We start from the raw sequence: 23,411 nt of genomic DNA, 5'->3' as shown, positions 1-23,411 counted from the left end.
TTAAAAGTACTTTAAATATGTCGGGGAGTAACTGTTCAAAACATTTCCCCTAGAGGTAACTTGCACTCTCACTTCATAGACTATGGACCAAAGCACATTGTTAGCCATACAATTTCTAAAAATGAATTCTGTTTTTGACCTAAATTGTAGCCTGATATACAATCGAATATTAAGCGGACCCCTAAGTGACTTTCAGACTGTCAGTCTACCGAGTTATTTTTCTTTTTTTTGTTAAATGTGAAATCCCGTAAAATGATACTTTTTGAATTTCTTTCAAACATTGAGTCTGTAAAACACTTAACAACATGAACAACAAACAGCGTTCATTTTTTAAACCAGATAACAAACATAAGTCTGCGTATGTACATAACCAAGGAAGGTACCTCCGATTCGAAACTATTGACAACTTTTCATGATATATGTCCTTAAATGGGACATTTTTTGAATTTAAAGCAAAAAAGAAGACGGGAATCTATAACCTTGGTTCATTACTTTATAACCTGTCCTATTGTAATTTGTTTTTGCATGGAATAAACTTTGATAAAGAGGCTTTCTTGCTGACACTCACAAAGTTGCATGCTCCAAAAGAACAAAATAAATGCAAAGACAAAAATATACATTTATAAATATGATATGACAACAGCAACAAACAACTATGCTGAAGTGAAAACGTCACACTTTATTGCAATGTAGAGGAAAAGATGTGCAAAACAAGTGTCTGTCTGACTGTCTCTGTCACTGTCCTCTCTCTCTCTCTCTCTCTCTCTCTCTCTCTCTATATATATATATATATATATATATATATATATATATATATATATAGATATATATATATATATATTGTTTCGGGTTTGGTACAATGTTGTACAATGTTGGAGATAACCTTGTTTGTTGTAAGCAAAGTGGCTAACTGACTTGATGGTTTCCGCATACAGAACATCCTTTAGCATTTTAGGAATCATATATTGGATTGTCTCTGCGATGATTATTTACATCAAATACATTCCAAAATAATTTGCATTCTGTGAAAGAAGAATCTTATGAGGGTACGAAACCCTGACATGGATATGTACATTTTCCTCCAGGCAGAAAACTGCCCCTATGTAACTAGTCTTGTTGCCTCGATTTCCAACAGTCTGACATCGGGACTATGTGTCTTCCAGCAACTTTTCTCGTGAAGTGTCGTCTCCTTTATATTCCTTATGTATTGAATGATGAAGAAATATACTGTTTTCAGTGTGTCAAGACGAATCCCCATGGTCCTGATATATCATTTGAGAGTAAATGTAATAGAATCCCGAAGTCTTCACGTAAAGCATGCCGTTGTCGTACACGACTCCATTAATGTTTAAAAAATTGCACGTTTCGTTCCATTTCAACGTGTGGTGGTGATACATATCTGTAAGAGTAAACAAGTTCAAAATATATGTTTAGTTTCGGCAACCAATGAGAAGTCAGCGACAACTGATGAATAATATTCGGATATCAAGAGTCCTTTGGTCAGCCAAAAAGTTGTAATGTGACGACCAATTAAATTATATTTACGCATATTTTATGAGCTGAATGCTCTTTTTACCGTTAATATTTCACCAACTTTTCCATCTATTCTAATCCTGATGTAACATGGTTGTTTGATTAATTATTTCTTTTTTTATGGTGGTCATACTATTGTAAAGATTTATTTTGGAGATCAAATATAAGGCTAGTCTAAATGAATAACATTAAATTTTAAAATAAGAAGTGCGAGCGACAGATTTCACGCATCTCACGTCACACCTTTATATTGCGATTTCAAAGCTTGCGTGTTTTAAAAAAAAAATCCACCCAAAAATCATAAGAGTATATGCAAATATTGATCTGAAGACAAATGTCAAATTCTTTTCTTGAAATGAAGTAGGTAAAGTTAGGAAATGTATGCACTGACTAGGCAGGCTACAGTGTATTTAAAATATTAAGTGTATAAAATATGACACAAATATTATGTATGGTACCAGTAGCTATTTCTATCCTCTTACCTGGGTCAGATTGTGTAACGCCGACCAAATGAGCGGAGGGTTTCATTGATTGAGTGCTTTCATTACAATTACAAGGTTTGGTAATTTGCATTTCTGAGATAATGATAATAATAATAATAATAATAACAATTATTCTTAAAATTGGCATCACCATCAGATTTCAGTAAATGATTTTCTTTACCTTTATATATATATATATATATATATATATATATATATATATATATATATATATATATATATATATATATATATATATTTGCAAGATCTTCCAACTGACATAGCTGCAGCTCAACCTCCACCTGTCGATGAAGAAATATCTGAGGATATTGGTGAAGTTATTACTGAAACAGGTGATAAAAAAGATCGCATACCAAAAACAGAACAAGTTAGGGAAAAAGTTAACATGAACAATATATTTACCGAAGGGGGTATTAATCGCATAAAGGGCATCAGAAATTTAAGTCAATTAGCTAAGTTTGCCGTAGAATCTTACGATCGGCGAAAAATGGCTTTAAAATCCGAATATGTCGATGATTCCGTGAGTCGTGATAATTGGTACAACTGGATATATCGTATCTATTATGGTGTTGATCAGGCCAGAAATAGCGATACTAAATATATTGCATTGATTTTTATGAGATAGATAAATATTTTGAACAAATACAACAACAACAAGTACAACTTTCTTTACCGCAGAAACAAACAACTTCTCTGTCTTTTCCTTCGCGAATACCACTAAAGATACCCGAACCACAACCTCCAGAAGAAGAATCTGGTGCTACTGGTAGTGGTTTGGGAACTAATTTTGCTTGTGCTGATAATATTCTCAATGATGTTAGAAGTTCTCATAGGAGGAAAACGTGCCGGAAATAACTCACCAGAAATAGTTAATGAAGCGGCTGATATTTGTCGGCGATTATTTCAACGTGGTATCATGGATATGGGTGTTTACCGAGAACTCATTGATGAACTCGTTGATGATTATCATGGTGACTAGTTGTTAGATAAATAATATTTAAATAAAAATGATCATGTACAATAGACACTATAGACCCGTACAGGTCAAAGCAGCAAACTCACGATTACCAATCTACAGAGCAACTTACGGAGATGGACTTGGTGATGTTGTTCAGGAGTTATTCGCGGGGTTAGCACCAAAAGTGGGAACTCTTGCAAAACAATTATCGATGAAAGCTATTAGTGTTGTTGGTGAAAAAGCTCCTGGTACAAACGTTGATGCTGCTGGTAAGGCGTTCTCGGCAATCAAAGAAAGACTAGCACGATTAATAAGACGAAAACCACCACCAGTAAAATTACCGAGCACTACAGATATGCTGCAGGCGTCAGTAAAGTAGTAAATCAAGCTGCAAATCAGAAACTAGCAGAGTTGGTTAATGAAGCAGAAAGAAATATCGCCGCAAATTTGATAGCAGGTGGTAGACTTCGTGTCAGACGACGATAATTTGGAAAATGGACAATTATAATAAAATGTTTAAACTCATATCCGACACTAGCTACGATGTCGTAGCCTCAACTTGATTTGTTGTGGCTGAGGCTACGAACTGATCCTATATCACGTAATGGAGCAGAAAAATTCGTCACTAAAGTCAGAAAAACAAACAGTGTAGAAATCAAATACATAAGTATATTCATATTGTAAAAGAAATTTGGCTCATTTTGAATTTATTAAGCCTTACGCGATAAAATAAATCGGCATGGTTACTCTAACCTTATCCTATCCGCCATGACAGATAACGCGAGACTCTCGCCGTGACCCCTTTTCTACGTAAGTCTTGCCAGACCATATTTTGGATTTTCTACGCTATATAATTATCAATTAAGTGCGAATAATCGCTTCCTAGTGGAATTTCAAAGTTGCCGATAAACCGTATTTACTTTTAATGCGCAGAATTTCTGACCCAAACGGCGCCAAAATTTTACTACGATTTGTTTACATTTCCAAAAAAGGCGCCAATGTCCTTATATGGCACACAAACAAACGAGGCTGAGAACGGAAGTAATCATTATTTGAAATAATATGGTGGACGATCTAAACGAAAATATCGGCTAAAAAGGTAAACGAGATTTTACAACTATTTCTACAATGATTTTCGATACTTCCGGTATTAAATAAGAGGACTACTCAATTTATTGGATTACATGCAAGGATTATGTTTAAAGTTTTATTATTAGGCTAAAGGAGCGCCGGGTGTGAATCACACCCGGCTTGCTCCATTAACACGTATATGCTCATGTTTGTACCCTGTCCACGAGGTACGAGTAAGGGTACTAATATTAGTACTAATCCGACACAGCATTTGACATAGATGAACCTGTCCCCAGAGATAAATCAGTACGTGATTATCAATTTTATTCCTATGACGCGTGACAACCAGATCAACGGGGGCGTATCGAACTTCAAGTTCATGATACAAGTAGATATTTCTTGCCCGCTGAGGCGTTTATTGAAGTAGCAGGTGAACTTGTAAAGGCGGATAATACTGCATACGATGCCAATGCACGAGTTTGTTTTGTCAACGACGTGATCATGGCATTGTTTGATAGCGCCACATACATGATTGATGGAAAAAATATTGAATCAATTACCAAGGACGTCGATGTTGCTTACAACAATAATTGGTCTATCAAGATATTCTGATGATTACACAAGATCAGCTGGTCCATCGATGATGTTTGCTAAAGATATTACCAACAACGCTGATCATATTCAGTATATTAAGTTACAAACACCACGAGATACTGCAGCTGATCCACAACCAGCTGATCCTGGATACGAAGATAGACCAGCTGGTGCATTTGATATTAAAAAAGGTGTTAATGCGACTTACAACTTAGGATTTGCAACACGCCGAGCAATGTTGACAGGAAATAGAAAAAGGTTTTCGTGTGCGATTCCACTGTCTCACATGTTCGGATTTTTCAGATATGTTAGAAAGGTCATCTTTGGAGCTAAACACACAGTTGTGCTCGTAAGAAAAGGTGATGATAATGATGCAATTGGCGAGGTGCTGGTGTTGCTGATGCTGGTAAAGTAAATATAACAAAATTCTCACTGTGGATGCCAGTATTAACTCCATCTTTCACAGAAGAACATAAATTATTGTCTTTTATGGATCAAGGCGGTAAATCATTGCTATCATGGTTTACAGTAACCAGAAAGTACCATTACAGATATATTTACTTGGCATATAGCATCACAGCAGGGTGTTTCTGCGCCAAGACATATTTTGTTTTGCGCTGCAAAATAATGATCGGGTGAGTAGTCAGGAACGTTCGCATATGATATTTGACAACCTCGAAGTTACCGAGGTTTCGTTGAGAATAAACGGACAACAAGAATCATCCGAAGATATATCATTAAGTTTCACACATAATCATGTGGCACGTAATCTAAATATGGATGCTGGTTTGCAAATATCACAGTTAGATTTAACAAATCTGTATCCGATTTATTACATTTAGCTGGAGCATCTTGATTTATCCAAACAATCTGTCGCTGATATACACTTCCGAGCTCGTGTTGGTGCTCCGCCTGTTCCCGCGGCTGGTCCGCCAGTTGTTTATGGTTCTTACAGAGCAATCGCGGTTATCCTCAGCGATAAAGCTATGTTACTTAAAGGTGGTAGTGATCGAATGAGACTCGTTGATGCACCAGTGGAAAACATGTAGGCAATTAGATCAATCGTGTTAATTACAAAAATGTCATATAATCACGTTAATGTCACTCTGACTCCTGGTCAGGTGAAAAAATTACAATCGAAAAACGCGGGTACATGTGGAACAGAAATAACGTTGAAGCAAGATCAAATTTCTAGTGGCAGTCCAAACAAGTTATCGTTAACTAAAACTCAACTAAAACATTTCAATAAAGCACAGCAAGCAAAAACCGGAGTTCAGCTTCATCTTTCTCCGAGTACCATTAAAGATATTAAAACAGGTGGTATCTTTCCACTTCTCGCGGCCATACCAGCGTTAATAGCTGCTGCTGCTCCAGCCGTAGCAAAAGCAGCCGCGTTAGGTGCTGTTGGAACCGCTGATGGAATGGCATTATAGAAAGCAACAGGGCGAAGATTAAAAAAGAGGGACCGGATTAAGATTGCCTGGATCTCATCGAGGAAGAGGTCTGAGGCTTCCAGGAACTTATCTACGTTGAACTCCCAATGGGGTTTTACACCGATGTCAAATTTTGATTTACTTGATGCTGCTAAATAACTAAAAATAAAAGCCTTTAGAGGTGTTTTCATGCGAGATCAGTTACCGAAACGACCAAACAGCGTTGAAACGGGTATTATTAATCTCGATGATACTTCAGGACCTGGTACTCATTGGGTATCATACGCAATTGATCCACGTGGAATCGTTTATTTTCATTCGTACGGGTTAGCTCCAGCGCGTGAATTTATCAAGTATGTTGAGCCACTTCACGAAGCGGTTTGGTATTCAACGATACCAACACAAGCATTGACAGATCCGCCAATATGAGGCCGTGAAGTAATTAATGTGCTTAACGCCATATCAAAGTCTTCCGCGGCACCTCACAAAGTCGTGCATGATTATACAAGTAACCGTTTCGTTTCAAACAGATCTTAAATTATAATGGTTGATATTTCGGAAGAAGATCTTCTTCTATCAGCGTTAAGAAAAATTCTGATGACATTGATCTGTCGAACTACGCGACCAAAGATGAACTTGCTGATATTATGAATCTCGCTGGAGTTGACCGAGATGAAGTTGTTGTTTTTCAGGACCGATATGGTGTTCTAAAAACGAGCAACATCAAGTGAAATGATATAGTTTGACGTGTACTCGGTGCAGTAGCGGATAACATCCCCGTGTTTACCGACGGTGGTAGAATTAAAGACTCAAGTGTATCATTTGAAACCATCAGAGATGAAAGCGCAAGAAGCACCGCTAATCGTTTAAGAAACATCGGCGACACAATGACGGGTGAACTCAGAATGAACGGAAATAAAATAGTAGTATTAAAAGATCCAACATCCGACGAAAATGCCGCAACGAAAAAATACGTTGACATTAACTATAACACCGTAGATGGTAAAATGTCCACTTTGCGGGCCGTGTATGACGTTCACATAAACGCGTTTGCAAATCTTCGCAGAAACTTTAGAAAAATTAACGAAATCGCAAACCAATTCTTTGGTGATCCGTTGACCGTTGACGCAAAACTCTCTGATATCAAGACCAACATCGAAACGATTAAAAAAACACTCGAAGACATCGTAAGTGGGATTCCTGAGATCGTTAACAAAATTAGTCTGATTAACATCCCCCCGGTAGTTACTCCCGGGGGGGGGGGGATTTTAATCAACATCGTATGCACATTATCATCGGGATTTGCAACATAGTCACAGCAAAATAAAACTCTCAGATATACCGCAACAGTCACTGGCGTGTACAGACTGTCTGTATTCAGTTCTGCAAAATTTGAGATATTTACAACGTATCCATGGTGTCATTCAACTGATCAGTCTTCTGGAGTTGTGTCTATCATATTAAACAAGGGAAACAAAGAAATATTTATTCTGGAAGCAGCTGATAAGAAATTAACCGCAACATCTTAATGGTGGTGTCTAGAATTTGTAGCTGAAACACCTCAATTGGTCACTGTGTAAACTATAATAGACGTTCAAAAAATTAGGTATAATCAAGCACTTGAATGGCAAACATCGCTAAAAATACCATCGAAAAATACACGATAAAAATAAAGAAATATCGTTTACGATTAGTTATCGTTGACGTAATTGTTTATTCAGTATCCGCTGTTGTTGCGTCCACTGGCGTATTATTATCAGCTATGACAATGATTGCACCAGTAGCCGTAACAATCTGTATTCAGTCACAACTACGAATGCTGGTGTTTTCAGTAGTATTGCAAAAACAATATGCACTTGCACGAATAAAAAATTATCCGATTACATGATAAGGTTACATGCAGCGACGGTCGCATACTCCAAGTTATCTTCGTTGTTATCATCAGGTCTTAGTGATGGAATTATCTCTGATTTTGAGTTTTCAGAGATGATTAAAGTATATCACGATGGCACAGGTATTAAAGGTACGAGTATAATTAATAATGACGTCAGCAGAGTTGCTCCAACAGATCGTGACAAACACAACTCCGCCGAAAACCACGATGATCTCAGTAAGTTCGACTAATCCTGAATTTAACGTCAACTTTCCAACTGCGATTCCAGTAAAAGAAATCGCACTTGCACAAATACGAGTATATTACAGTTGGCCAAACATCAGATCGAAATCATTTAGTGGATTACCAGCAAATAATTCGCTTGTGTTTGCTAATAAGAACAAACCAGATGGAACACCTGACTGGGTTGTTGTTGGGATAGCCACTGGCAGTTATCATATTGAACAAATCAACGAGGAATTTGCGCGTAGAATAAAATCAATAACCGGAAAGAATAAAAAAATATAAATTAACATTCATGAGCTGACTTTATCATCTACGGTTGAAATACACTCGCCTGATTACGTCGTTGATATTTATCAATCTTCGATCGGGTTCGTGCTAGGATGGCCTCAAATCCCGCCGGTTTATCATGGACCACCAGAACCGAAGTTAAATGAATTTACAACAAATGAAGCAAAATTCATAACAATTCCAGAATATAGAGTTTATTATCAGAATCCCGCTTGGAGAGATTCTATTCTGTAGTATCAATAATCCTTTCCCTTATTGATGTTGATCAAAAAACTTCAACTACGATTGTTACTGAAAGATATCATAGACTTGTATCTGATTATATCAGATCTGAATATGCAAATAAACTAACAATATTAGTACAGTTGTTTAAGGATTATATCCTGGAGTATCCTAATAACGATCTAAAACGAAAAATCACTGAAACAATACAACACTTAAATCATATTGTGTTAGATCTTAAATATGTTAATCAGTATTTTGCTGATTCTATAAATCGTAGGACTAATATAGGTGCAGGAGATAAAACTATCAAACAAACATATCTTGATTATTATAAATTGACTGAAGCTGAATTATCAAATTTTATATTACCAGGATTTTCCACCGACGACTTGACAAAATCACTCAACGATCTTATTCTGAAATTTTTTTTATCAGAAATATTCTGAAATATTTTATTATCATTTTGAAATATTTTTTATCAGAAATATTCTGAAATATTTTGTCATCAGAAATATTCTGAAATATTTTATTATCAGAAATATTTTTTTTTATGAAATCGATCAGATTTTAGTAATTCTGACGGGTAATTTGGCTGTCAAAATCGTGTAAATTGATCAGTTTGTTAATTCTGACGGGTAGTTTGGTACTCAAAATCGTGTAAATTTATCAGTTCGTTAATTTTGATCGGTAGCTTGGTAGTCAGAATCGTGTAAATCGATCAATTTTTGTATATAAAATATTTCAGAATACTAATAAAATATTTCGAATAATAATAAAATATTTCAGAATAATAAACAATATTTCAGAACAATAAAAAAAACAATATATAAAATCATATATTTAAAAGAAAATTGTTTTTAGACCAAAAAAAACAAACAGTAGCCATGATGACCGGTGTATCTTTCATGGGGTCCTTTCTTGAGATTTTTGTCCTTGTTTGAGACCTTTCTTATGGTCTTCTGGGCACCCCATGAAGGTTTCTTTTTGGCTACATTAGTTCTCAATGTTTTTGTGAGGTACCCTCGATGAGATTTAGAGCTTATGCGTCCACGCTACTGTTTATTTTGGGGACGTCACAATTTTCTTAATAAACATTCTCCAGCGAATTTTCTAAGCGAAACGAAATGTTAGAATGTTCAGAAGATTGTCTATGCGCGCCAGCTTCATGTACACCCCCCAGGATAAACCCCGGGGTCAGTGCAAAAACGCACACACCACGTGGTTTTCGTGGTGAGAGATGTACACGAACGCTTCCGGGCTACTGGCGCCCCCATTTTATATAGGAAAAACCCTACTAACGATACCGTCGGCAATATGGTTGCGCTACTGTTGCAATCTACTGGTATATGTTTCAGAAATTATTATATAGTTACCTATGCAGCGATTTCTGAACACGCTCTTATATCTACATATTTAACCTATCTGAGTGCAAAATTATATAGATATAACAACGTGTTCTGATAAAGTTGGATCTAAAAAATACATGTATCTCCTACCACCGATCTATCAAACGTTTCATAGTTACCTATGCAGCGGTTTCTGAACACACTGTAAATATTTCTGCACAAGATAGTTTGAAATATAAATGTAACAGCGTGTTCTGTTTTGATAAAAATCAGGCTGAACAAGATAAAGGTAACAGCGTGTTCTGCCTTGATAAAATTGGGTCTGAAAAAATACATATCATCGTGTGACAGATCTAAAAATAACTTACTGTATCGTATTGTATTGTACAATGTAACCGCGGTTTATTTTTCTGTTTGTAAGTTAGAAACCATAAATATCTTTCTACGAGTACAATTATGTTACATCGATGATATTAATTACGACGTAGATGGTTAATTAATTAAATATGACCGCAAAAATCACGATCTACGGAGAAAGCTATGTTACAGAATTTTCTCCCTTTTTTCAGGTCGGAAAAAGAAGTAGCATGCAAATGGGAATTTTAGATGAAAAAATTAAAAAAATTAAATAAACAGCTAGTAAATATAAGTAAAGGTAACCTCTTGTTGAAGATACCTTAGCTTGACCGTTTGTCTCTCTGATGATACTGGAAGGTGATTTTTTTGTTTATATCTTTTTGAGAATGCAGATTTGTATATGTTCTCTGCGACGTATTGTACCACCAGCGGCTAAATATCAAAATACTTTGCAGCAGCATTCATTGATTGAAAAAATTTCTTTTCTGTATTGAAGGATTTAATCACCCCCATTCCGGTTGTTTTACATCTCCCAGTATTACCACGTGCAGAATTCTCACTCTGTGTAACAACCTGAAAGTTGGATAAATTATTATTAAGTTTATTTCCGTCAATATGATCGATTACAAGACCGTCTTTGATCACTCCAAAGAAACACTCGTATGCAAATCGGTGATTGTAATACCTCTTACCTCCAGCAGTAAATCTGAGATAACCATGATTATTAACAACAACAACTGGTTTTTTCCTCTGACAGTGTTTGATTATACCATCACGAGATGCCTCATAATTCTTAATGATAGGATGCTTCACAAATTCTTTTTCCTCCATTTTTATATAATAATATTATTTGTTTAAATCATAATTTGTCTGAAAACTTAGTCAGATAATCCTTTGCAAGTTTTATAGCTCTATCACTGTTATTATTTTTTTTTTATCATAATATCTCTTAAGTTCTCGATATCTCTTACCACCACACGCGCACACGACTGCGTTTTGCTTCTAACTCCGACACCAGGTCGCAGACACGGTATTGGTCCGAAACTCCCACCACGAACGCGCTGCAAATGACACCCGCAGAATTCTTTTACACAGGATTTATTGGAAGGGATCAATGAACCCACACATGAGACATTTGCATTTATTTCTTGTTTGAGACATTGTATATATAATATTTATTTTTTAAATGCTTCTCTTAATTATAACATAGATGAGTTGATAGATTATCCAAGATCAACCCTTGGAAACCTTCCAGATTCGACCTTGACAGAATAACCCCTGACTTGCGGAGACGAGCTCTGACTGATCTGATTAATATTATCAGGGATACCAAATAAGAATTTCGTGATGATGGAGCATCTCACACGTGGTCGATATTTAAAATTATACGTGACGCTGACTTCGTCAACGACGACGATGTTATTGATGCTACAATGAACAATACACGTGCGAAAACGAGTATCGATTACCTCTTTGATGATTAAAGTGATCAGAACTATTTTTTCAGAATAAAGTTTATTGTGCTAACAGATTCCGCTACGTGGATTATCCGTGACAAGCGTGACCCTGTCCTTGCTGGTGGAAAAAACTGCTGTGTTAAATAAAGATTCCAAACCAGGAATGTTGACTGGGATTGACAGACCATATTACGAACGAGCATATCCTGTGACCGCGGTTATTTATGGAATTTATCAGCTGAATGATAGACCTGACATTAATGATCTTGCGCCAATGAGATTTTCAAGGCTGAATTGTGTAGCCGAGCGAGTAACGGAACATTTTACAAATAAGATGCGTGGAAACGGTCTAACGGCGTTACGATGTGAAAAATAAACAAATGGGCTGATTCAGTCAGGGATACCGGAGCTACGATAAAAGATATCGCCGTGTTAGAAAAAATACAAAGATTTCCAATAACCGTAGCAACGATAACAGGGGAAGTATTATAAGAATCGAAATATAAATCGAATGGAGCTCCGATAAATATCATTGATCATAACGCTCATGCTTGGACCAGCGCAGTAACAGTGTTTCCACGAGATCGAACTGTAAAATTTTTCCCGGAAAATTCTGGGAGAAATATGTTCGATTTTATTTATGAAATAAGTAAAAACGATCATGTGTCAGTGTGGTTGTTTAAAAGTTCAGACGATGAAAAAAATGATCAATTTGTGCGACCTAACGGTGAAATATATCGTAAAGAATCTCTCCATGGGGAAATGAAAAATCTTGCGCAGAAAATCTCAGCACTAAACACTGACGACTTGCTCAGCAACTGTTTCACCGTTCCGTCAGTTGCAGCTCACTTTGCCAGAGAAAAGAATTCGTGGAAACCAACACGATTTGAACTTCTCGAGGACGTACAATTAAGTTGTTGTGAATAAGGACACGGCGGATTATGGAATACTAAGTATGATATCAGTTGATATGGTTGCGTGTTATCCAGGAAGTTTTCTTGGAGCGGGTGAGTGTTCTAGATACATTAACAGATTTGGACACCCCACAAACGAGATGACAAGAGTGGCCATTAATGGACCATTACCTGATTTTGATCTGACCGGGGTTGCTCGCGTAGTATCATTTGAAATTTCTAAGGGTATTCATCCGGTTTGTTATGTTTGGTTTGGCAGACACTTTTCAGAAAAACTCTGAGCACCAATAGTACTGTTACGATATATGCTTGATTGTAAAATACTAATATCGTTGACGGTCAGTGAGGCAATTATATCATATCAGAAGCAGACCGAAGTTTGGTTACCACCAAAAGAGTGTATCAGTCTCGATGAGGTCATTAAGGAATTTAGAGAAAAATGTCCTGATGCTTCCGAGGATGATATTATCAAGGAAGCTCCCAAAATTCTCGAGATTAAACTTAACAGCGGTGATAAAGCCGCAAACGATCTCGGTAGAAGAATTATCGGTAAATTCATTCAGGACGGAGCATATGATCACCGACGGCATTATGCACGATTAATTTTAGATGATGCTAAATACGATTTTATAATCGCCGATGTAACAAAGAGAGATATATTTGTAAGCCGAGAAAACGTTTATTTATCCGACGGAACACGGTTGGGTACAATCGTTGGTTATACTGATGGAGCGTCACCTCAGTATACTCATTTGAGATCTTCAATGCACGCTTATGCTTCTATAAACTTATTATCGATGATAAACAGATTCCCTGACACTACAGTTAGTGTCGCAACGGATTCGTTTTATATCGATAAGAAATATACAACGTTGTTAACCGGTTTTACGAACACTGATGCATCATGGGGTTCGTGGAGTACAAAAGAAGAATTATTATATAATTATTCCGAATCCGCAGATGTTACGATTAAAAATATTTATTACACAAATAATTAGACATCGGAAATGTCGAAGGCGGCATCCAGTATCCAGACACAAGACCGTTTATTTGAACTGGCCGGGAGGTTCTGGTAAGACGACTCGAGCGATCGAATTATTTCGACAGAATTCAGATATGATTGTGCTAACACCTACACACAACCTCTCTCGAAAAATGAAACAACGAGGAGTGCAATCATGTACTTATCACGGTTTTTTCAGATACAAGGGTGACGCATGGAATCCTGATCGAATGGGAGAGAAACATATTCCAAAAATTATTATTTGGGATGAGATATGCTCTGTGTCGCTGGATATATTAAAAATGTTTCTCAATTGGCTGTTACTGAAAAATACTGCTGTGATAATGTGTGGCGATCACGGTCAACCACCACGTTTGTTGGGCCATCTCCACATGATTGGCTAAAGAATTTTCTATGAAGAAATAACCGATGATCATAGATCACTTGATGCAGAATTAAGGGAATTTAAAAAAATTAATCATACTACAACCGAATAAAATTCAGTGCGAAATAGCGCGTAAAATAATTTCATGAACGACTTTCTACAAACGTGGAGACCGAATGATCTGATAGTGGCAAGTAGAAAGATAGTCAGGGACACACTTCAACAGCGGTTGTTTCAGTTACACAAGGAAAAATTTCCAACATTGCCAGTGCCGCTGTGTTATCGACCAGCAGACACGGGACAGCAGAATATCGACGTTGATATACCAGGACAGACAGAGAAACAGAATCTCGTATTAAATGATGTTGTTTTGGTTGATGTCAATGTTGTTAAGGATGCGCTACACGCTGATAAATCCCCGTGGTTGCTAAGGTACGCGATGACGATTCACTCATCTCAAGGATTAACTATTACTGATACAGTTATTTGGATCGTTGATGATCGTATCGAATGGTCAAACTTAGTTTATCTCGCAGTGTCCAGAGTCAGAAGAATATCTCAGCTGCGGAGAATTGTCATGGACGCGTCAGAAACCATCAATGATGATATTGACAACGATACGATAAGAAAAAAATTAGCAAGTTATAAACAAGGTGACAAAAAACAAACAAACTCGATTTTGATCTTGACGTTGAATTTATCATAGAGCTAAAGCAGCAGCAGAATAATCATTGTGCAAGTTGTAATTGTATAATTAATTACCAGCACCTAGAGCTAATTTACCTTTCATTGCAGATCTTACTAACCAATTAGCTAATGCTTCCTTGAAAGATTTATTCGTGATAGAATTTAGTGCATGAATTAATTTTACATCTGCTATGTGCCTGTGCTGCAGATCCTTTACTCGATAAGCTACATCATGAGCATCACAATCTTTATGAATGGCGTTTATTGGATATTCACCTGGTTTTGGTTTCTTTTTTGTCAAGTCTGATATCAAGTCGGGTCCCATGACCACAGTAATTATGTCCTGGAAGATGTTTTTCTCCTGGGTATTTAGCCCACGGAGTCCCGGGTATCTTTGTTAATTTTGCTGCAATATCACCTCCGTATTGCTTTTGTTTATTCCCGACTGTGCGGGAATAAAATTAAATTTCTTTGCACCGCATCGTTCACACTTACCAGTGAGTGCTGATCTGTTATTTTTTGTTGTAATAGTTGTTAGATCACTTTTTGGGGCACGCGCCTTGCATTTCACACAATATAAATCCATATTATTTTAATATACCATGAATGTAATTGACTTTTCTGCAACAAGGAAACGAAAAACCGGTCAAGCATCACGCTGCGCTACCAAATTCTATCAGAATGATAATAATAGGACCATCCGGATCTGGTAGACGGAATTATTACTCAATCTGATAACGGGATGGTTAAAATGGGATAAGTTGTATTTGGTTGCACCATCTGTTGATGATCAGAGATTACGATGTAGTCAAGGATTTTAATGAAAATGCAAAATCTTTAAATGAAAACGGCGATGATGTTATCGAGTTTATAACCGGCATTGATGAATTAGACGGATTTATAAACAATTTAGTCGTGTACAATGATGTGATGCTTGACAAACAATCAAATCCAGCTAGGAGTTTTTCCAGAGGTAAACATAAAACACTGATGTGATTTATGTTACTCAGCGGTATACACAAATACCAAAAGTGATCAGAGATAACTGTAATATTTTTGCTGTGTTTAATGGAGTTGATACACATACGTTGCGAAACATTTATCAGACCTGGTGCGGCGGTGATATGGACATAAATAAGTTAAAAAATTTATTCAGCCAGGCTCAATTATCTCCGCATGGATTTGTCACGATAAACTTACATGACCCACGGTCACGTTATCGAATTGGTCTTGATAAAATATTTGGATAATAGCAGCAGAGGGGGTGTGACCTCGAATTGGTTCGTTTTCGTAATATATTCGCACACTTAATGTATTTCCAGCAAGGTCAGCTATTTTGATTTTCAAGGTCATTTTAATCTTTTTTTTTGAAGGTTTATATTGACGTTTGGAACCTTCTGAAAAGTTGTCGGATTCACCCCCTCTGCTGCTTTAGACAATAGACAAGGTCCTTACAAATAACATGCAAGTGAAAAGGCATAAACTTGTCTTCTTTAACTGGTAAATAGAATGGCAAAAAATGTAATTACATGTTTACATCCTCGATTTCCTCAAATTGCACTTTCTTATTTCTGCAAATCCGAATTACATGAGCCATGTCATGAGTTCTCAAGCTTGATTACACATTCCGAAAATGTACTCTAATTTCGACTATATTCCAAGTACATCATCCTTACTGTACTCAAAATGAAATAAACATTAAACTCAGTAGCGTCTTTTTGATAGTTGCAATTGAAAAGCTTCATATTTTTCTCATACTATGATTTCAAATAGTCAATGAAAGAACAAACACATGCAGATGTCAACACGCTTCTCCCGCGCTGCTTCAATCCGATGTATTTCACGTACAATTTGCACAGATGAATCCAGTCCATAGTCACGAAATTTTGTAGAATCGACAAAAATACCAAATCTATTCATTCCAGATCAAATGGAAAACTTGCTATAGTTGATTCTGAGATGGAACGCCTGCTCAAGGAAACCTGTTGTTGGATTCACCGTCTTAATATCGTATATCCAAAAGGTCTAAATTCCAAAACGCAATACGACATTCATTAATCATTTCTTTTAATTATGTCCCCTTTGTACAATTAGTTAAATATATTTTATATTATTCTATTTTACAGGATAACTTACCTGTGAAAGTATAAACTAATATCATAAAAATAAGTTAAATAATTCTTTCAAAAATGAAAGTGCATGTAAATTAATGCTCAATGCATTATGATTACTTATTTATAAAATACTTAATTATAAGTATCATGCACACCATAATTTATGCTATATAAATTCAGTTCTGATAAATTATTGAACATTTGTCAATAATATATCAAGACATAATGTGTGTGTGTGTGTGTGTGTGTGTGTGTGTGTGTGATTTGGATTTTTAACATAGCTTTAACAATTTTTCAGTCATATTGCTACGATGTCTGCAATGTGGCAGTTTATAGTGATGTCTAGCACTGGGGCATCATGCCGCAAACATGTAGCATGATGTCCCATCCAGTCACATTATCCTGACACCGGGCCGACCAGTCCTAACACTAACCTCTTAATGCTGAGCGCCAAGCGAGGCAGCTGTTAGTACCGTTTTTGTAAGGCTTTGGTATGACTCGGCCGGGGATCGAACCCACGACCTCCCGCATCCAAGGCGGACGCTCTAACCACTAGGCCACTGGAGTGGTCTTCAAGACATAATATATTACTTTATATCTTAATTTATTTATTTTTTTGTAGACATTTTCAGATTTATTATTTTATTTTCTTATATCTGTTTCAAATGTGCATTATGCATAATAAAAATATTAATAAAACTGTTTATCTATTTATTGATAAATTTTAGAGATGGTGATCAACAGAGATATATGTATCTTTAATATCAAGTTTTATGTATTTTTATGTATCAAAATGCCATTAGTCTGTGCTGTATATGCATATCTCCATGTCAATTATTCGATAAATAATAAGACAACTAAGTGTAATCGGCTAGGGTCAAGATCATCTCATATAAATTTGTTTTATTTCAGCATCCGCAACAAGTCATAGTCAGGTAAAGTTTTACAAAGACAATAGTTGTTCTGTTTTATTTGTTTGTCTTGTCTATGTTTTGTATTTGCCTTTGAAAAAGACTCATGAAGGGTCGAAAGCGCTTAGGCTAGATAGATACTAGATTTCCACTGTTCGTAGTCAGTTTATATATATATATATATATATATATATATATATATATATATATATATATATATATATATATATATATCCACTGTGGTTGCCGTATTCATCATATCGGTACCATTGTCATTTTGACCAACCAGAGTAAAACTAATTGGGTGAAAGCCCCATGGCAATGTTACTTTTATTTCAGGAGCAGTAGCGATAACACAGTTTTCAAGATGAACGCTGTAACAGCCATACTAGATATCAGGTCGGCACCATTTAATTTAGGACCAACTATACATTACAGGAAGTCTTCTGGTGATAGTCACATGTCATTGTATCTTTCCATTCATGAGGATTATCGATAACAAGATTATCCTGTTGGTTGCTGTGGCGGCCATATTGGGTAGCAGATCGGCATCATTTATCAGCAAGACTACTGATTAAGCTTTTAAGTATATTTCTGTTGCTTTCTATTCACACGCAATCTTAACATCGTCAACTATGTTAAAATATATACCGATGGATCAAAAACAAACAACCCACCAAGAACAGCAGCAGCAATATTCATCCCTGAATTCAATATACAAACGGGATCCAGATTACCTGTCTATTGCTCCATTTACACCACTGAATTCTGGGCTATACTTGAATCACTACAATGGACCAAAGACAACCAACCAAATACCTAAAGCAGTCATTATAAGCGATTCCCTAAGCATTATCAAATCGATCCAAAATAGCAATACACTAGGGAACAATTCCTCGACAGAGCATGCCAATTAATCGACGATATCACCACAGCGCATCAATTAGTCGAGCTCATGTGGATACCGTCGCACATTGGAATCTCTGGCAACGAAACAGCAGACAAAGTTGCACAAACCAAACTAGGAGATCAGAACTCTATCAAGCTTAACTATAGCTCTACAGAAGCACTAAGCTTCGCACAAACATATATAGACCAAACATGGCAAGATTTTTGGAACTCCTCCACAAAAGGTAAAAAGCACCATGAAACCCATAAAAAACGTAGATAGGAACATACGGCTACTTAAGGGTACCTATTTAGAACAGAAAACCATAAACAGGATAATAACTGGAAAAACTAAACTTGCAAGCAGTTTTGGAAGGTTTATAGGACCCAAACCAGCAACCATTAACTGCTTTAACTGCCACACCACCGAAGATCTACACCACGTATTCAATATATGCCCAAAATATCAACCCGCTCGGAAAATATTTATCAAAAACCAAAAAGAGATTGGATCACCACACACATACCCAGAGTTACTTATGGACTTTAATAAAAATAAACAATCAGCATATAAAAATATAAATCAATTCATAGACTCAGCAGGACTTAGGAACAAAATATAATTACTATCCCCACAAAACCAAAAGACCCAGTAACTAGCTAAATAAATTTAGAAGCCACCACATAAAAACCCATAACATATCATTAAATTTTATAAAAGTATTAATAAATAATTCACTTACGAAGCACCTATAAAAAAACTAAGGAAACCGCAAAATCGGATGTCCTAGATGTCCTTAACGAACCGAGTAATCAGCTAAGATTCCGGTCCTAGATGTCCTTAACGAACCGTGTAATCGGCTAAGACTCCGGTCTCTTGCTAAATAAAGTATAAATAACATTCAATCTCTAAAAACATCAATTAATAAATAACTTAAAGAGGTAATATCTAAAAACTTATAAATAACATAACGTAGGAAACACACCCTAAACACCTCGACTAGTAATCCCATAATAACCTTGAAAATCTCTCTTCATACATGATATCTACTAAGAACCTTTATAAACAGCATAGAACATCCCCCTCCTTTTTAGAACATTTTGAAGAAAAAAAAAAAAAAAACCAGGCAAATGCAACAAGAAACCAGCGATGTAAAGCAAGCAGGACCGTTCCCGAGCTCTCCTTCCCACTAATGACAGCCAACCATTCAACTGTAGGGACCTTTATGGACCCACAGATTGAGGCCAAACTATCAGGGTTCTTTGAATCCATAACAGCCTGGGGGAGGTGGCACCATCCCCTTCCCCAGGAACAACTAGCAGGCTGCGGTGCAGTCAGAAAAAAGTGGCACATGCACAATTGTGCGAACGCTACTATAATTAAACTCAACAACAACAAAGACAACTAAGTATAAGTGAAAAATGTAAGCTATGACGTCATCTTGTTTATATAATTCATCACTTATAAACAGAATATATTTAATGACGTAAGTATTGATGTTGAATTCAGTTTGAATTCAGTCTGATGAAGACTTAAGCGAAACCGGTCACAGATTCTAAGTGTTGGTGTTGTTACATATATATATATATATATATATATATATATATATATATATATATATATATATATATATATATATATATATATATATATATATATATATATATGTATATATATGTATATATATATATATGTATATATATATATATATATATATATATATATATATATATATATATATATATATATATATATATAAACACATACAAAAAAAACTTACTGAAGTTTCTTTATTTTTGCTGAACCTTCTCTGTGTACTGAACAGACAACATGGACAAAATGATTTACGATATATCCACATTACAATGAAACGATAACATAGATGCATATATAATTATTTACGACATATCGCAAACATCACAAATAAAAACCATTTCACTCTGAAGATTTCCAAAAATATATGTCCAAAAGTGCGAGAAATTAACTCTTAATACTGTTTTTATAAACTTACATCTTAAAACAATCATTACATTCCTTAAATTATTTCAAGTGTTATGTTAAGAAACTTTGTTTTACAGTAGATATTTGTTCATGTTTAGCCAAAGCGAAAGGTTCCTGTTCAGAAGAAAAAAAATGACAATTACCTAAACCTCTGAACACGAAATTCGAGCCCGATCTAAAATCTCATTATAATATATTATACTTAGAGTACAGATACCTGATTGAGATTCCCATGCCGATTGAAGAGAAGAAGGTAAGGTCATAAACGTTATATAATTCTGACTTAATTTTATTGATAGCTGTCGAATGACAAAGTTTTTAACTTTGAGTTTCAACTACAGTTTCTTGCTCAGAATGTTACAAGAATACGGGCGAACATAAATTAATTATATGTGTCTACTTCGTCGTCGTTGTCGTCGTAATCATGAATTAGTAACGCCACTAAAACCAACGATCTAAAATTTATAGCAAATACACAAAATATAGCTTGAACCGCTATACAATCATTACTTGGGCACGTTTGTTTTAAGTTAGCTTCGATTATGACTGTATTACCAGGATAATGATTAAAATGTCATGCTTATTGCTATTGCCATAAAAGCGATCATAATTCACTAATATTTTTATTACTACCATACCTATACTAATGTAACCACACTTTCTTCACCTTATATTTTTACAATTGCTGCTCTACTACTATTGATTATACTCCTAAGTTAATTCTAGCTCTGACCCTACTATTTTAGAGCTGTTTCCTCTATTAAATATACTACTACTCTTATTACACTATTACTGCAACTATAATAATACTAATACTAATAATACTCTTAATAATAATAATTAGTAGTAGTATTAGCAATAGCAGTAATACTACTACTACTACTACTACTAGTACTAGCACTACTACTACTACTAGAACTGGCTGTTTTACTATAAATACGTCTGCAATTTATTTTGTTCCCTTGTTTCAAAATATACCAATTTGTATGACGGCGCTTCTTCTTGAGCCACATGTATAACTGCATAAAATAATTTTAATCTATTTTCCTTTTATTTTCTACAAGTGTACGTCTGTTTTCTTTTATGTGGAATGGGTTATCTTCCTCAAGGTATTAAAAATACCTTTAAAACCCAAATGCCGCCGTTACGTGCAAAAAGTCGTATATGCCCAATCATCTGAATAATACTTAATCTTGAAAGATATTGGTCCTAAACATCGTTGCAATTCATTAAAACCAGATAATATCGACATTTCATCAAAATATGAGCCATGTAATTTCTCGCTCGAACTGAGAAACCTGGCCATTTCTCGCATGTAAGCGAATTAAACCGATGTTGATCAGCGACATCCGTTGTTGAATCGATTTTAGTCGAAATCTGGAACATATGTTTCGATGACATGAACACTGTAAACCTAAGAAGCTTTGTCAGAATGTCTTCAGCCCAAGTTCGACCTTTTAAAACACTCCAGAACCCCAGCTGATAACCAATATTCACCGGAGTCTTATTTTTTTTAATCTAATGCACGCTTTTACCTCTCAGATAAAAAGGTGGTCCTGCATCTCTTTATTTCCTTTCGAATCAATTTGTCCGCCAATTGCGAATGTTGTTGTTATTAAATTAGTCATTATCGGAATTTGTCGAATGAATCACATCAGTTCGATTGAATCACTCCCAAAAAAAAAACGGAACTGGGAGTGACTTCGTTGGCTGAATATGTGAGCGTCGTTTAAACCTAACATCTTGAATATTTCAAGGAACGGTTTATGTCATACGGTTTTTTTAACAAATCATTTCTTCCCTTCCAAATTTTAGTCATATTAGAAGGGTGCAATTTTTAATAAATGCCGGCATTCGGGCTTTAAGGTTATTTTTTAACCAAGTATTTAATAGGCGCTATCTGATATTTTGCTGATCTGGAGTTAAGTCATATGCTTACATATATGCATGTAAGCACGCAAGTACGCACGCACGCACGCGCACCCCCCCCCCCCACATACATACATACATACATACATACATACTTCTGGTTTGACATTGCCTCGTAAAATCCTATTACATTTTTCGCTTACAACGTCATTGAATACTTTCAGACACTCCATGGTGAGATTCGTATTTATGTTTGTTTATTTACCTGTTATTCTTGATGAGACCACATTGTCACTTTCGAAAATAAAAAAGAACTTTTGTTGAAACATTTACCACTTATCTCTCTATTTTACTCATTAAGGAAGTTTTCCTTTTGGAGTCATTCTCATATCAAAAGAAAACTGAAGCGTGTTCTAAAATGTGCATTTCGTGAGAGAATAAAAGACTTGAGATTCAAGTTGGAAAACCCCTTCACGACTTAACGTCGATTTTGTGACGAGTCTCTATATATCAACAGGGAATGCATTGTTGTAATCGGCTGATAGGTATTACTCACCTTTGCGCACGATTACTTGGCTAATTATAGTCCGGTCGTATTAGGTCAAGGAAGAGGAATTAGACTGATATGACACATGCCTAAAAATAGAGATCAGTACTGTCTTGAACCCTACGGACACACTATGTAACATGGTGGCTACGTTGCACTATGTATAGTTAACGGAAGACTATGTTCTGTAATTTTGTATATCGTCCT

The 23,411-nt window shown here is 35.7% G+C and overlaps 1 protein-coding gene across 1 annotated transcript; it reads right to left on the bottom strand.

The window, feature by feature from the left end:
• Nucleotides 1-989: 989 nt before the first annotated feature.
• LOC149798910 (tumor necrosis factor ligand superfamily member 6-like) lies at nucleotides 990-2,106 on the bottom strand. Its single transcript, XM_089958105.1, is given in 2 exon segments — nucleotides 990-1,399; nucleotides 2,016-2,106. Coding segments are annotated over 2 exon segments (501 nt in total).
• Nucleotides 2,107-23,411: the final 21,305 nt, after the last annotated feature.

This window comes from Sinohyriopsis cumingii, chromosome 5 (genome assembly GCF_028554795.1).
Source record: "Sinohyriopsis cumingii isolate HCF-2022 chromosome 5, ASM2855479v2, whole genome shotgun sequence".
Taxonomy (NCBI): Eukaryota; Metazoa; Mollusca; class Bivalvia; order Unionida; family Unionidae; genus Sinohyriopsis; species Sinohyriopsis cumingii.
The sequence above is the reverse complement of the archived record's forward strand: the minus strand, read 5'-3'. Positions and strand labels throughout refer to the sequence as shown.